The sequence below is a fragment of the Erythrolamprus reginae genome, chromosome 1 (assembly GCF_031021105.1).
Source record: "Erythrolamprus reginae isolate rEryReg1 chromosome 1, rEryReg1.hap1, whole genome shotgun sequence".
NCBI classification, from domain to species: Eukaryota; Metazoa; Chordata; class Lepidosauria; order Squamata; family Dipsadidae; genus Erythrolamprus; species Erythrolamprus reginae.
This window is the reverse complement of record NC_091950.1, coordinates 300,270,741-300,287,522: the sequence shown is the minus strand read 5'-3', so window position 1 is coordinate 300,287,522 and position 16,782 is coordinate 300,270,741. Positions and strand designations below refer to the sequence as shown.

The window sequence follows — 16,782 nt, the reverse complement described above, 5'->3', positions numbered from 1 at the left end:
TGCCTATGCACTGCTAAATTTTTGGTCTTTGGTCTCCTGTTCCTCCTCAATTGAACAATAATTTCTAATTTTGATTGCCCCTTTCCTTATATCCTCCTTTTCTCTTTGCTTTCTTTCTCCTCCTTTTTCTGCTGACTTTCTTTTTTTATTTTTTCTGCTGTGCTAAACCAACCTTTTTCCTTCTTTTTCTCTCCCTTTCTTCTCTCTTCTTGAAATAAATTTTGGCTTTAGAGTAACAAGAATTAATAAGTTGATTAATTAGCCATATTTTATATTTTGAATTCTAATTGTATTTGATTGTAGAAATTTAGTTTTTATTTGAATTAGAATCCTCATTGTTATTAACTTAGTATAACTGATACTGTGGGTTTGGAATTTATAGTAATTGTCTACATACTGCCAACATAAAATAACATTAATTCTAAATTTTAAAATGTCAAGTACTTCCACCCACACTAAAACAATCAAGAAGCAGACAACTCTTGTTTCTTCTCCGCAAAGTTCACCTCATCCATCCCCCGCACAGCCGGTCTTATCAGCAACTATGTTTACCAAGGAAAAGGACAGAGAGAAACAGCCTTCCCTGGCCTCAATCCAGGAGACATTAACTACATTAAATGACTTTATGTTACAATCCCAACGAGATGCAACTCAACAGAGAGATGAAATTAAAGCAGAGATGGCTGAAATGAAAGTTGATACAGGTGAGATGAAAGACCAGATGAAGGAGATTAAACAAGCTTTGCAAGACAATGAAGAACGAATGAAGGCAGTGGAAGAAAAGGCGGAAAAGGTGGAGAAAAGAATTGATCACTTAGAGGACAAAGCTGCTTCACGTTACAGAGGGTATGATGAATCAATCACACATTTGGAAATGCAACGTGCGTCATATGGACTTCGATTTCAAAATGTAATAGAAGAAAAAGATGAAGATTTAAAGGCCATTATGGCTGACATTATTGGGAAAATCCTCCAGATGGACCCACTGGACATAAAAAAAAGAAATTGATGAAGTCTTCAGAATTTCTAACAGCTACATACGCCGTTTTAACCTTCCACGAGAGATTCACATCAAATTTGTAAGAAAAAGCTTGAGAGATGACATATTGCATTGGTCAAGAGCTGGTCAATTACAACACCAAGGCAAAGAAATAAAAATATTAAAACAAATTCCGAGACGTGTTCGGGAGACCAGAAGAGACTATCATTTCTTGACCAAACTTTTGATTAAAGAAAATATAACTTTTCGCTGGCTTATTCCACAAGGACTATCATTGACATGGAAATCAACAAGATATAAGTTGGAGAACTTAGACCAAGCAAGAGATTTTTATGAAAATAGTGGAATAAGCGAAATGGAACAGTTAACAAAAGAATTGGAAGCAATGCAGGCTGAAGCCATGGGGGCATTCCCCCAAGCGGAGGAGCAGGACCAAGGGGCCAGAAGAAAGCAACCTCAACGTGAAACCAAGAAATACAACAAATGACTACATCGAGAGATCTAAAAATCTTTTCAGTAAATGTCAATGGACTTAATGAACCAAAGAAAAGAAAACAAATGTTTTCCAAAATTAAGAACCAAAAAGCTCAAATTGTGATACTTCAAGAAGTACATATAAAAAAAAGTAATCGAAATTTATTGTTAAATAATAAAATTGGAAATATGTATGCTGCATTAGCAGATCAAAGGAAAAGAGGAGTGGCAATGTATGTTGAGAGCTCTATAAATTCCAAACAATTATTTAGTGATAATGAAGGTAGAATTTTGATCGTCCAGGTTGATATTGAACCCAAACCTCTTGTTATTGTTTCTATATATGCCCCAAATGATGATCAAACTGCATTTTATGAAAAATTACATCAAAAAATTATAGAGTTAAATTTGGAAAATATGTTAATTATTGGAGATTTTAATGCTATAACAAATAGACAATTAGACCATTCGGGGGTGAAGAAAAGTTGCAAAAAGAAAAAAAAGAATTTATTGCCCTCCACTTTTCAAAAAATGAAAGCAGAATTGTTATTGAATGATATTTGGAGGGAAAGACATCCCCATAGAAGGCAATATACTTTTTACTCAAACCCCCACAAAATCTGGACTAGAATAGATATGGTGTGGGCTCCTAAAACAACAGCAGATTATATACAAGAGGTAGAAATAGATGTTAACACTTGGGCGGACCATAATCCAGTTATAGTTTATATGAGAAATATTAAAAAATATCATAATTGGCAAATGAATAGAAATATTTTGAAAGAGAAAGAATATAAAGAATGGATTGAAAAGGAATTAAAAATATTTTTTGAAATTAATAACAATACAGACACCACTCCACAGAACTTATGGGATGCGACCAAAGCATACATAAGAGGATTAACAATATCCTATACCGCAAAATATAATAAAGAAAGAAAAAGAAAATACGAACAATTAATAAATGAATTAAAACAATTAGAGTTTTTATCACAACAAAATGTGAAAAATAAAGACTTGGGGGGGAAAATTAATTTAATTAAACATAAAATTAGACTACAAGAACAAAACCAGATATTGGAAAAAATAAAAAGAGCTAAGCAACAATATTTTGAGCATGCTAACAAACCAGGTAGATGGTTAGCATATAAATTGAGAAAACAGAGACAATCTAAACTAATTAGACAGTTAGAAGATAAAGATGGAACAATAAAACATGACTCAGAGGGAAAAGCAAATATAGTTCAGAATTTTTTTAAAGAATTGTATAAAGATGACAATATTGAAGAAGAAGTAGTATTTAAATATCTAGAGAGTGCAGAGCTACCACAAATAACAGAAGAGCAACAAGAAAAGATGGAGAGCCCAATAACAATGGAAGAACTCCTCACAGTTATTAAAAATCAGAAAAATAAAAAAGCCACGGGGCCGGATGCCATTCCAGCAGAGTGGTATAAAATAGAAAATGAAGTATTAAGAAATAACATGTTGCAAACTTTTAACGAATGTAGAGTAGATGGTAAAATTCCTAAATCATGGTCAGAATCTTTGATAACTTTAATTCATAAACCAGACACAGCAAAAGAAAAAATTAAAAATTATAGACCAATATCCTTATTGAATGTAGATTATAAAATTTTTATAGCAATATACGCAGATAGGCTGAAAACTGTAATAAACAGCAAAATTCATTCAGACCAAAATGGTTTCCTTCCAGGTAGACAAATCAAAAATAATCTTAGAACAATTATTAACGTATTAGAGTATTATGAGCAATACTCAGATAAAACATTATCTTTAATGTTCCTAGATGCTCAAAAAGCTTTTGACAACGTGAATTGGACATTTATAAAGATGCGATTAAATAAAATGAGATTCCGCCCCAAATTTGTTAATTTAATAGACGCTATTTATTCAGAACAAACGACAAAAATTATATTAAACAATGAGCAATTAGAAGCGTTTAAAATAAATAAAGGAGTGCGGCAAGGATGCCCCATCTCACCTCTTCTTTTCATCATGACTTTAGAAACACTCTTAATAAAAATAAGAGCCGACCCAAAGATTAAGGGCTTAACAGTTAGAAAAGAGACATATAAAGTCCAGGGTTTTGCAGATGATTTGACCTTTATAATGGAAGATCCGTTAGTCACAGCACCAAGATTAATCCAAACAATAGAACAATATGGCAAGGTAGCAGGTTTGAAAATAAATAAAAATAAAACAAAAATTATAACTAAAAATATGAATAAAACACAAGAAAGTAATTTAGAATGTATCACTGGAATGCAAATAGTTAAAAAAGTAAAGTACTTGGGAATATGGCTGACAGCTAAAACAATAACATTAAAAAATGATAACTACATAAAATTAATTAATGAAATTAAAAAGGATTTAGAAATATGGAATAATTTAAAAATATCATTTTTGGGAAGAATTGCCACGATCAAGATGAATATCTTACCTAAGGTATTATTTTTATTTCAAGTGATCCCAATTAATCCAGGGGCCAATTTTTTAAAAAATCTAACAAATATGGTTAAAAAATTTCTATGGCAAGGGAAAAAGGCAAGAATTAAGATAAATATGTTAGAAGATATAAAAGAGAGGGGGGGTTTTGCCCTCCCAAACTGGAAATTATATTATCAGGCAGCCGCTTTAACATGGATTAAAAATTGGATAACTTTAGAGGACATGAGAACATTAACATTAGAAGGACATGATCTTATGCTCGGCTGGCATGCATTTGTTTGGTATGATAAAGATAAAAATCATTCTTATTTTAAAAGACATACGTTGAGAAAATACTTATTTGACGTTTGGAAAGATATAAAGAAAAACCATTTTTTAACAATCCCGGATTGGGTTGCTCCCTTGGATGCAATAATACACCCAAATTCTATTAACGACACAAGAAATATAAGATATAAAGATTTGTTAGATAACCAAATGAAATTAAAAACTAGAATTAAATTACAAGGTGAAGGGATACAAATTGATTGGTGGCACTACGCACAGATTAGATCCAGATATCAGAAAGACAGTATACTTTACATATTTAATAAAAGTAAAAATTTGTTAAGCGATTTAATTACTAAAAATCAAAATAGGGTAATTGGAAAAATATATAAATATCTGATTACTCACAAGAATATTGAGTTAACATTAAAAGATAGTATGATATATTGGTGTAGAAACATAGGTAAAGAAATTGATTTAGATACATGGGAGAAGGTTTGGATGTGCAATTGGAGGATGACAAAGTCAGTTTCTTTGAAAGAGAACCAAATTAAAATGTTCTATAGATGGCATCTCCCACCAAGTAGAATAGCAAAAATGTTCCCAAAGACATCACCTCTATGTTGGAAATGCAAGAAAGAAATAGGATCCTACTACCACCAATGGTGGACATGTAATAAAGCCAAAATGTACTGGAAAATGATAGAGAAAATGACAAAAGAGATTACAAAGCAGAAAATAGATTTCACCCCGGAGTTTTGCTTGTTAGGAATTACTAACCAAAATTACAAAAAATAAATTTTGTATTTGATTATACATATTTTTACAGCGGCAAGGATTATCTACGCGCAAAACTGGAAAGGGGAAGACATCCCCGAAGAAGAGGGAGTTATTGCAAAAATATTAGACTGCGCGGAAATGGACATGATGACAAGACGCTTGAATGATCAGGAAGAAACTAAATTTTATGAAACATGGAACAATGTTTATGAATGGATAGATAAGAATAAAAAATAAAGAAAGAAGAGTAATAATTTTTTCTCATTGAGATTTATATTAGATTTAGTTTACATATATAGAATAGTAATTTGCTTTTTTTCTTAAAGATTTATTGATTTGAAACTAGTTAGAAATTTTTTCATTATATCAATTTTTTCTATTAGATATTTTTTGTATTAGTAGCATTGAGTTAGATATTCTATCATGTATTCCTTTTTCTGTATTTGCATTTATACTTTTGAGAAGAGCAGGGATGATACATCCCTACACTATATGTTAAATGTTTGTAAGTCTGTATGTTATTTTAAAGAAAATTAATAAAAATATTGGGGGGGGGAAAAAGCGCGCGTTTAAAAAGCGCGCCGTTTTCCCAGGCAGTCGGCTTGCTGGCCGGAGAAACGAGCGATCCGGGACTGCGTGGCTTTGCCCCGTGATGACAACGGTGCCGTGGTGGCCTCCAAGTGCCGCCCTTCGTGGCGCCCCACCACCCATTCCTGAAGGTAGAAGTCGGGCGGGGGTACCGGGAGGCGGAGGCGGTTTGTGGCCGGGCGCTGAGCGCCATAGACACCTGGGAGGGCAAAGGGTTGGATGTGGCTGCTGCCTCTTAGGTGGAGGCGAAGGCAACGGCGGAGTTTGCGCTGGGGCCATGCGGGGCCGCTGATCCAGGGGGCCGCGGACCGGCAAGCCGCCCTCCACTCTCTCCGCTCTCTCTTTCTCTCTATGTTGCCGGTGTGGTGCACGAGCGAGAAAGAGAGAGAGAGAGAAAAAGGAGGGTTAGAGAGAAAGCAAGAGAGAAAGAGGAAGAGAGAAGGAAAGGGAGAGAGAGAAAGGGAGAGAGAAAGAAAGAATAAAAGAGATAGCAAGAGAGACAGAAAGAGAGAGGGAGAGAATGCAAGAGAGAGAAAGTGAGAAAGAAGGAGGGAAGGAGGGCGAGAGAAAGCAAAAGAGAGAGGAAGGAAGGAAGAAAGAGGGATGGAGAGAGAGGGAAAGAAAGAGATAGGGGAGAAATAGGGCGAAAGGGAGGAAGAGAGGGTTTTTTTGTCCAAACATTTTTAGCCCCTCCCCCCCCCCTCAGTGTTCCCCAGGATTTTGTAAGTGCGAATAATGTGCCGTGGCTCAAAAAAGGTTGGGAAACACTGCTTTAAAGTGATGCCATCGCTTTAAGGGAACTAGTTTTGGTCACAACACAGCATAGCTCCCTCAAACACTAGGGAAAATGCATCCAGTGTTTCACAGTAGGTTATTGAAATAAGAATTTTACTGAAAAATGTGCAAGATCCTTTTATTATTGGTACAATTTTAGGGAAGCACAGAAAACTCTATACGAAAGGAGCTTCCGTGTTGAAAATATTCCTTCATCCGAAGCCTTTCATCGGTTAAAGAAATGGCTTCAATTCATCCCATTTAGTACAAGTGTTGTGCCTCTCATTAAATGTAATATACAGTGGTACCTCTACCTAAGAACGCCTCTACTTACGCACTTTTCTAGATAAGAACCAGGCGTTCAAGATTTTTTTTGTCTCTTCTCAAGAACCATTTTCCACTTACAAACCGGAGCCTCTGAAACTGTAACCGGAAAAGACAGGGAGAAGCCTCCATGGGGCCTCTCTAGGAATCTCCTGGGAAGGAACAGGGCTGGAAAAGGTGGGGAGAAGCTTCCGTGGGGCCTCTCTAGGCATTTCCTGGGAGGAAACAGGGCCTCCACCCTCCCTATGGTTTCCCCAATCACGCACATTATTTGCTTTTACATTGATTACTATAGGAAAAATTGCATCTTCTTACAAATTTTTCTACTTAAGAACCTGGTCACGGAACTCGTAAGTAGAGGTACCACTGCACTGTCTTCTGTGACCTGAGATATTGTAAAAATGATGTTATTTATGGTGTAGGGGGCAGATCTCCTTTTTTAGGAATATCTTTTTAATAAAGCTAGAGCCACCATTTTCTCAGTTCATCTTTCTCTTCTGTCTCTAAACTTTAACACACAGAATGGAAACATATTTGTTATTCTCTAATGCAGTGTTTTTCAACCAGTGTGCCGTGGCACACTAGTGTGCCGCGAGACATGGTCAGGTGTGCCGCGAAGCTCAGAGAGAAAGAAAGCAAGAGAGAGAAAAAGCAAGAGAGAAAGAAAGCAAAAGAGAGAAAGAAAGAGAGAGAGAGAAAGAGTGAGAGAGAGAGAAAGAGAGGGAGGGAAGGAGAGAGAGAGAAAGACATAGAGGGACATAGGGAGGGAGAGAGAAAGAGAGCAAAAAAGAGGAAGGAAGGAAGAGAAAGAGGGATGGAGAGAGAGAGAGAAAGAAAGAGAAAGGAAGGGAGAGAAAGAGGGAGGGAGAAAGAAATAGAGCGAAGGGGAGGAAGAGAGAGATAATTTTTTTGTCCAAACTTTTTTTAGTTCCCCCCCCCCGGCTCAATGTGCCCCAGGGTTTCGTAAATGTAAAAAATGTGCCGCGGCTCAAAAAAGGTTGAAAATCACTGCTCTAATGTACACATGCAGGCAATTTCACGGAGATAAATATTAATACGCTATATGTAAAATCCTAATATACTATATATAGCATCAGATAAATTCACTCTGAATAACTTACATTTTATGATAGCTATGTTTTTCTAGTATGCTTATCAAAAAATATATACACATCAATCTTTTGGGTTTTCAATTAATGGAGTGCATATATTGTTTTTCTTTAAAAAAAAATCGAGTGCAGATATTTACATTTTAAACTGCCTTAGGTTAGGCACCCCAACCATGCACAGATATGTACACAGACATATTTAGTTTCCTTTTGGAACCCAACTTTCACACATATTCTTCTTGGGGGGTGGAATACATCTTTCACAAAGGAATGGCTCCCTGTGCAGATTTACGACCACAGAATGGCAGCTGATTACAGGTGACAATATAGAAATGGGTTATCATTACCTTCAAAGATTTTGTTTCAATTTCCTAGTCTACAGTTCTCGTATACCCCAGTAGTTTCTCATCCTAGGACTAACATGGCCAGATCTATTTAGCTTTATGAGATCATCCAAAATTAGCTAAACATTGTCACCTGCTGAGACTTTTAAACCAAAGTGGACATTTCAACACTGTTATTTATTACGATTTCTGACAGGCGTATTTCCCATTTCCTGCAAACAGGTTCCTGGCACCTTCTGTATAGAAAATGTCTTACTGTTCAACATACATGCATACATGCGCCCCTCCATCCCGCCAGATATCTAAAAGAGAATTTATTCCATGATCAATATGTATCAGAGGTCATTTTATTCATTCTTAGAAAATAAACTTTTGAATTGTTCAGTTTTGCAAAATATCCTGCCATCGTTTGTTAGGATTTCTATTTATTGCATTTCACATCTCATCAAAGCAAGGAATGTTTCCTAATTGATCTTTCCATCATTGTCATGAAAATTATCCCAATGAAGAAGTGCAACTGATATTATTATTATTATTATTATTATTATTATTATTATTATTATTATTATTATTATTTATTAGATTTGTATGCCACCCCTCTCCGAAGACTCGGGGCGACTCACAACAACAATAAACAATGCAGTACAAATCAAATAATTAAAAATATAGCTAAAAACCACTATCATTTAAAAACAGTCAATACTACCCAATCATAACCACACATAAATCTTACTAGCCAAAAAGGGATACATCAATTACCCCATGCCTGGCGACATAGATGGGTCTGGTCCATCTGTTCACCCCTGTGAACAATCAGACTTAAACTCTGGTTTATGTCTGATTGATCCTATCAAGAGCCATGTTTAAAGCTACTGTGCTGTGTGTCCCTTTCAAACAAGAGACATTCTCTGATTAACAGTTTAAAGAAAGGAAAGGAAACATTCATTGTTGCCTGCCCTTAGAGTAGTTAGAATTTCTCAAAGATCTTATTGTCTTTATTTATTATTTTCACTTTATTCACTTTTTTATTTTACATTAAAAATGTATTGTTATCGGAATATAATTCCTTAAAAATTATAGGAAACGAAGGCTTACTCTTCTGTTTTGCAACAAAGAAACTAGTTAACACAGAACAAAGATTCATAAAGTCTAACCAAAAATGAATCAAGTTCTTTAAACTGGCACATTCATTATTTACACAGTTGTTCTTGGAACTCATCTGTAGAGATTGTGATGGATTTTCTGAGCAGGCATGGGGGGTCTGGAAGATTATCTCCAGTCATATCAGATAGCTTGGGAATTTGCAGAAGAGTCCTGAGACAACTGAATATCAGTTACTTAAAATGTCAAAATATGTGATTTTTTTTTTTTAATTCCCTAGAATTTTGTTCAAACTCTCTTACAAAATATACAAAAATATTTCTAGCTTATTATTATGTCCAGAACTGGAATTCATTTCAATATATTTAAGGAATTAACTCTGGGTAAAATTAGTAGAGGAGAAAAATACTCCAGGGATAAAACAAAGTTGAAATGATGTCACTAAAATGTTAACAGAAGGCAGTGTGCAAGGGCTATTTTTCATGACAATTTCAAACAAGTCTCTCTGACCTTATAAACATCTCCAAACAAGGGAAATAAATGCACTCATGGTAGCACTAGAGAATAGTGGCTTAGATGTGCAGATGAAATAGAATAGAAGCCAGAATACAGCGTTTTTTTATTTGCATTTGATTAGCTACTCAGAACAATCCATGTAGAAGCTCTGAACTCCATACAGCCAATCTTGCTGGTATTAGAAGAACTCATTTCTGGCCATCTGATGTGAAGGGATCACGATTGAGATTTACCAGCCACCTGTTACAGCATCCATGTTCTATATGTTGGATAGTTAGGTAACCTGGGAAGCAGATGGATTAATAAATCCTTGCTCTGTGTTTACATTATTTCTGTAACCAGCATTATCTACTCAGTGGGTCTGACAAAATGGATTTTGGCCTACAAAGTTTATGTCACAGGAAATAGATATAAGAGACTGCCTTGTGATTTGGGTTTTGGAATCCTACCAAAATTTCCCAGGAGAAGATAGAATTGCCAAATATTATTGAATGGGGGAAAAGCATGTGATTCCCTAATGAATGATAGCATCTGTAGCTAATATACTGTATCTTTTTGGTTACTAAACAAAATAATTACTGAATAGTTCTTCTGTGTCTGAGTTTGTAAGTTAAAATAGAGCAGGTATAGTGCTGTACTGCAGGCCATTGAAGCTGACTTGTAGATCTGAAGGTCAGCGGTTCAAATCTCATCACCGGCTCAAGGTTGACTCAGCCTTCCATCCTTCCGAGGTGGCTAAAATGAGGACCTGGATTGTGGGGGCAATAGCCTAGCTCTGTTAAAAAAGTGCTATTGCTAACATGTTATAAGCCGCCCTGAGTCTAAGGAAAAGGACGGCATAAAAATCAAACAAACAAACAAACAAATAAATAAAGTAAAATAATGTGTATGAAAATAATTATATTATCAAGGTAGTGTGCAGAGAATATCCAAACCGGACAATAAAAAGTAAGATATTATTGTAATAATGCTCACCACAAAGTTTCCCAATCTTCATTATAATGGCTAAGAATTTTGGAATTCAGGATTCTGAATTTTGGAATTGAGAATTTTGCAACTCTGAAAATATTGAGATTTTCAAGATTGGGAAAAGCTAGTTTATGGTATTCAGACATAATTTATATGATGCATTAGTTCCCTACCTAAAATAAAACAATGCTAAAGTCACACAGAGTTAATCTATTCTTCTGTATTATTGAAAAATTGGATGTTGTTTTTCATTTGGATTTCTCTAATGCATTCATAATTTCAGAGATTCAATATTTGTGCATTCCAAGACAGCAGCTGTGGCGAGAACTGACACAGCTGCAAAAATCAATCCGTGCTCTCTTTTCCTTTCTTTTCTGGGGGGGGGGGGGAGGAGTAGGGAAAAAATGTTATTTCCCAGCCATATTTGCTCCCTCCCCCATCCCTTTTCAACATTTTTATCAATTTGCCCACTGAAGAGTTCTTACAGCCTGGAAGCGTACATCCCTTTATCTTTGCTCTAATAAAAGAACTTGTCTCAAAAAGATTTCAGTTAAAAAAAAAATTCAGATTGTAGGTTGAGTTAATTTTGCTTTCTTGTTTTAATAGTCTTACAAAAGCTGCACAGCAGGCAATTGCCTATGGTTTGAATCTAATTAACTTCAATGGAATCTGAATGAATTATGTTGTAAGGGTTCTAAGAGGTTCGCGTATATAAGGCATAAACCACTTGGCATTTTTGATAGCCATAATTCTCCTTCAAAGTAACCAAGGACTGAAATGAAGGAAATGACAGAGCTTGAACATATGTGTTCATATTAAAACCATTTGGAAATAAATATGATTTCTCTTTGTTCCTCTCCTATCAATAACCAACATAAATAACAGATGCTTCATTTATTAATTATATTATTGGGAAACTAGGATTCCCACTTTGAAGTCATTCAAAACTGCCTAGTGAAGACATTGTTCATCTTACCTTTTTTGTGACCTCTATTTTATCTCCTGGGAGTAGCTAAACCTTAGATCTGGATGAGGTATTCCCACATTTGGTAGTAAATGTATAAAGGTTTTCAGCATAAACCCACTGAGGTTCTGTATTGTATGTGAAAATCATCTCTAATATAATGACTTTTTAATATACTTTTAGCTTTGGAGTCTCCTGTTACAGAAAAAATGGAGTGGTACGCTGCAGATGCAAAGAACATTATGCAGGGTCCAACTGCGAAAGGTATGGACATGTTTTAAGAATTATACATCTCAATTGTGATTATTCCAGTATATATGTGATTTAATAGGTGCCATTTCTTCTTATCCCCACACTTAAATGAAACGGGGAAATTAGTTAATGTTCATATGCTACAATAATAAAAGAGAGAAAAATTGTGGTCCTCACATTTATTTATTTTATTTATTTATTTTGTCCAATACACAATGAGGGTTTTAGTGGGTATATATCTATATACACATAGTAAAATACATGATGAAGGTTATAGAGGAGATACTCATAGTAAAATATATCTAAGAAATAATAGAAAAGAAGATATAGTAATAGAACATATCAATGAAAGAATAGAAGAGATATAGGAATAGAAGAAAGGAATAGGAGATATAGGAGAGCAATAGGACAGGGGACGGAAGGCACTCTAGTACTCGCCCCTTATTGAACTCTTAGGAATCTGGATAGGTCAACCGTAGATAATCTAAGAGTAAAGTGTTGGGGGTTTGGGGATGACACTATGGAGTCCGATAATGAGTTCCACGCTTCAACAACTTGGTTACTGAAGTCATATTTTTTACAGTCAAGTTTGGAGCGGTTAATATTAAGTTTAAATCTGTTGTGTGCTCTTGTGTTTTTGTGGTTGAAGCTGAAGTAGTCGTGTGCATGTAATTTAGTTTACAAAGACTAACTGAAAATAAACCGAGGGGGTTCACAACATTGGCATCTCAACAAATGCCTGCTTTGTAGAGCTCCTTGAAGACTAGTTCCAACTGAAGTTTTTTTAAATGATCCTCAGTGAATTCAGTTCCCTCATTAAAGAGGTCAGGGGTAGGTTCCAACTTATCTCTCTGCAACATCGGCACCTCAAATGGGCAGTAATGAAAAATCCCCCCCAAATTTTTTAAAACTGAAAAAAAAGATGACTACCACATGCACAGTTCCAGAACTCAGCTTCTGTGCATGCTCAGAAGAAAAAATTAAAAATTAAAAAATTTAGAAAAATAAAAAAAATTAAAAAGATGGTGGCGCCCATGGACCAGCACCAATAAATCTGTTTCAGTGATGTCATTGTGATGTTCCAGCGGGTTGCTGGCGAACTGGTCCAAACTGGGAGGAACCCACCCCTGAAAAAATTGCTTTACATACCCATGAGTGTTAAGAATTATGTAAGAAGGAACTCACATTCATATGCAATTCACAAGTGTGCAAAGTACCCAGCATACTTTGGATGCATGTAGAGTCCCCATCATAAATCCACCTGCATTGAAGAGAGGAAGGGAGGAGAAGCATAGGATACGTTATATGAATCAAATAAATTGAATGGGAATTCAAATGAATGGGAGGAACAACCTATAAAAATGAAAAAGCTTTCATAGAACAGTTAGATTTTTGCATCTGGGAGCTGCACTTTCATTATTATTATTTTTTAAATGTTAAGGCGATAGGGAGCTGGCTGCTGATGGCATGAGGCTGTTAAGAGTGGTGGAATTGGAGCCATTTTCACTGTAGAGTAGAAGTGTTGAAGAGTATTAAATCTATTAGAAATCAAAACAGTTTCAGGCATTTCCAGGGCAGCAATTGCTGGGCAGAGGGGAGAAATGGATCACTTGTGGCTCTACTTTTGCATCCCTGATGACTTTATGAGCAGGCTCTCTTTGGTTTGGGTTGTTCCCATGAAATGACTGAATGCAAACATTTGTCCAACATCAGAACAAGTTATTAGAATGAACCTCAGTGAATTCAGCTCCCTCATTAAAAAGAGGTGCTCCTATATACATATGAGCATTAAGAATTATGTGAGAATGAATTGCATTTCAGCTGATTTCCCATTGAAAGGGCAAGCAGCACCCAATGGCCCCAGGAAAAAATGTTTAAAAAAAAAAACACTTTTCAAATGTCTTTAACACATATGTCGAAAAATTGAAGAATATATCAAGCAGATGAGATTTGAAAATTATGTTCCAGCATGACCTTTTGGCATGATTTCTTATAATTTATTTTCCTCACCAATCTGCTACTTCAAAGCAGAAATATTAGCAGCTAGAAAGGTAACATTTAATGAAATATATTGGTGTTAGATAAGGGTAGGGTAGCAATGCAAACTTCAACCTTGGAACTCTGGAGATCAAAGCAAAAGATCAGATTTCTGGGTGCTGGAAGTGCTCCAAGTTTCTACCTTGTTTTATTTCACACCCCTGCCCTCCCGAATGCCACCAGGACAAAAGAACTGAAAGACATGTGTATTACTAATTGCTAGGTTTTTATTTTCACTCCAGATGTGCTCCTGGTTATTATGGAAACCCTTTGGTGATTGGCAGTACTTGCAAAAAATGTGATTGCAGTGGCAATTCGGATCCTAACTTGATCGTTGAGGATTGTGATGAAGTGACAGGCCAGTGTCGCAACTGCATGCGTAGTACCACAGGATTCAATTGTGAACTCTGTGCTCCTGGTTATTATGGGGATGCTAGAAAAGCCGAAAAATGCACAGGTACTATCTTTAGTAAAATGTTTTATTTGTTCCATGGATTTGCGTGAAAAAATGATCCTCTGTTGACTATTTATCTAAATTTCATATTTCTAAACCACCATCTCCCTCGGAAATATTGAGTTTATAGCAAACAAGAACAAATTTTATGGATACATAAAATAAATTTGGGAATATAAGCATAAAAGTGAAGCGGTGGAAGTGATGTGTTGGTGCCTGGAGTCTGTTGGGGTCTGGATGGGTGTCAACAGGCTCAAACTCAACCCTGACAAGATGGAGTGGCTGTGGGTTTTGCCTCCCAAGGACAATTCCATCTGTCCGCCCATTACCCTAGGGGGGGAGTTACTGACCCCCTCGGAGAGGGTCCGCAACTTGGGTGTCCTCCTCGATCCACAGCTAACATTAGAGAAACATCTTTCAGCTGTGGCGAGGGGGGCATTTGCCCAGGTTCATCTGGTGCACCAGTTGCGGCCCTATCTGGACAGGAAGTCACTGCTCACAGTTAATTATGCCGTCATCACCTCGAGGTTCGACTACTGTAATGCTCTCTACATGGGGCTACCTTTGAAAAGTTTTCGGAAACTTTAGATCATGCAGAATGCGGCCGTGAGAGCTATCATGGGCTTTTCTAAATATGCCCATGTCTCATCAACACTCTGCAGCCTGCACTGGCTGCTGATCAGTTTCCGGTCACAATTCAAAGTATTGGTTATGACCTATAAAGCCCTACATGGCATCGGACCAGAATACCTTTGAGACCGTCTTCTGCCGCACGAATCCCAGCGAGCGATTAGGTCCCATAGAGTTGGCCTTCTCCAGGTCCCATCGACAAAACAATGTCATCTGGCGGGCCCCAGGAGAAGAGCCTTCTCTGTGGTGACCCTGGCCCTCTGGCATCAACTCCCCTCAGAGATCAGGACAGCCCCCACTCTCCTTGCCTTCCGCAAACTACTGAAAACCCACCTATGCCGCCAGGCTTGGGGGACATAACTGACCCTTCGCTGTTTCATTTTTGGATGGTATGACGGTTTTATAATGGGTTTTTATAATTGTTTTTAATATTAGATTTGGGCTTTGTATTTGTTGTAAGCCGCTCCGAGTCTTCGGAGAGGGGCAGCATACAAGTCTAATAAATAGTAATAATAATAATAATAATAAAAACCAGAAATAGAGTAACAGCTGGAAGGGACCTTGGAGATCTTCTACTCTAACCTCTTGTTCAAGTGGGAATGCCTACACCAGTGATGGCAAACCTTTTTTTGCTCAGCTGCCAAAAGGACATGCCTGCGCAAGATGGCACAAGCAGGCGTGCCCACACCCATACTGCAATGTTCTGCCTCCCACCTATGCATGCATGCACAACTCCCTGTGCTGTCCCCCTACACATACGCACAGACCTCACCAAAGCCTCCGGACTTCCAGTTGGGCAGTTTGGCCTTTTTTTAATCCTCCATAGGATTCAGGAGGCATTCCTGAATCATAGAGAGGGCAAAAAATGGCTCAATGGCCCAACTTAAAATTTGTTTCCAAACTTCCGTAGGCCCATTGGGTCATTTTTCATCATCCACAGGTTCCGGAGGCTTTCCTGAAGCTTGGTGAGGGATGGTAACAGTCTCTCTCCACCCTTTGGAATGCCCAAAATTACCTGTCCGGTGTGCACATGTGCACTGGAGCTGACATAGGGCATGTCCTCAGATATGACTTCGCGTACCACGGAGGTATAATTTCTAACTGGAGATATACTTGCTATTGCTCTGAAAATTATTTCACAGAGAATCTGGCTTCTTTGTGCCTTTAAAGTAAAGCAGATTAATATACTGGCATTATTATCCATAAAGGATATCTGTCTGCTTTGCAGTAATGCATTAATCATGCAATGTACACATTTATATCACAGTAAAAACCAACCCAGCCTAGGGATTAAGCTAATTTTAGAAGCATAATAAGACAAAAGGGCCCCAAAAATTAATATATTCCAAAAATGAATCCTTTAGAAGTCCAACATTTAAAAATTGCTATTCTGGGGGTTTTTTAGCTTGAAAGTAATGAATAATTTATCCTTTCAAGCAGTATAAGGTTTTAAAAGAACCTTTATATTATGTTCATGATAACAGTCTGTTGATTGAGATAATAATTATATACATTTGGGAATTTTGTCCACTTTCTCTATAGGTATAGGTAGGGTTATTTCTCATCTGTAGTATTTTGAACACTCCAACATAATAGATAAATATAGCCAGCTTTATTTTTAGAATTCAGAGATTTAAAAGTCAGTATGAAAAATAATGCATGAATTTTTTATCAGTGTTATAGGGTTAGGGCATTGAAATTGTAAATTAGCAAGCATCTAATGGGAA

General features: G+C 36.7%; 1 protein-coding gene across 1 annotated transcript in view; it reads left to right on the top strand.

Moving 5' to 3' along the window:
* Positions 1-16,782, top strand: part of LAMA4 (laminin subunit alpha 4) — a 124,117-nt gene that overhangs the window by 41,336 nt on the left and 65,999 nt on the right. The window contains exons 4-5 of the mRNA XM_070733359.1: positions 11,866-11,946; positions 14,214-14,428. Coding sequence (XP_070589460.1) covers positions 11,866-11,946; positions 14,214-14,428 — 296 coding nt within the window. The remainder of the gene's footprint in view (positions 1-11,865; positions 11,947-14,213; positions 14,429-16,782) is intronic.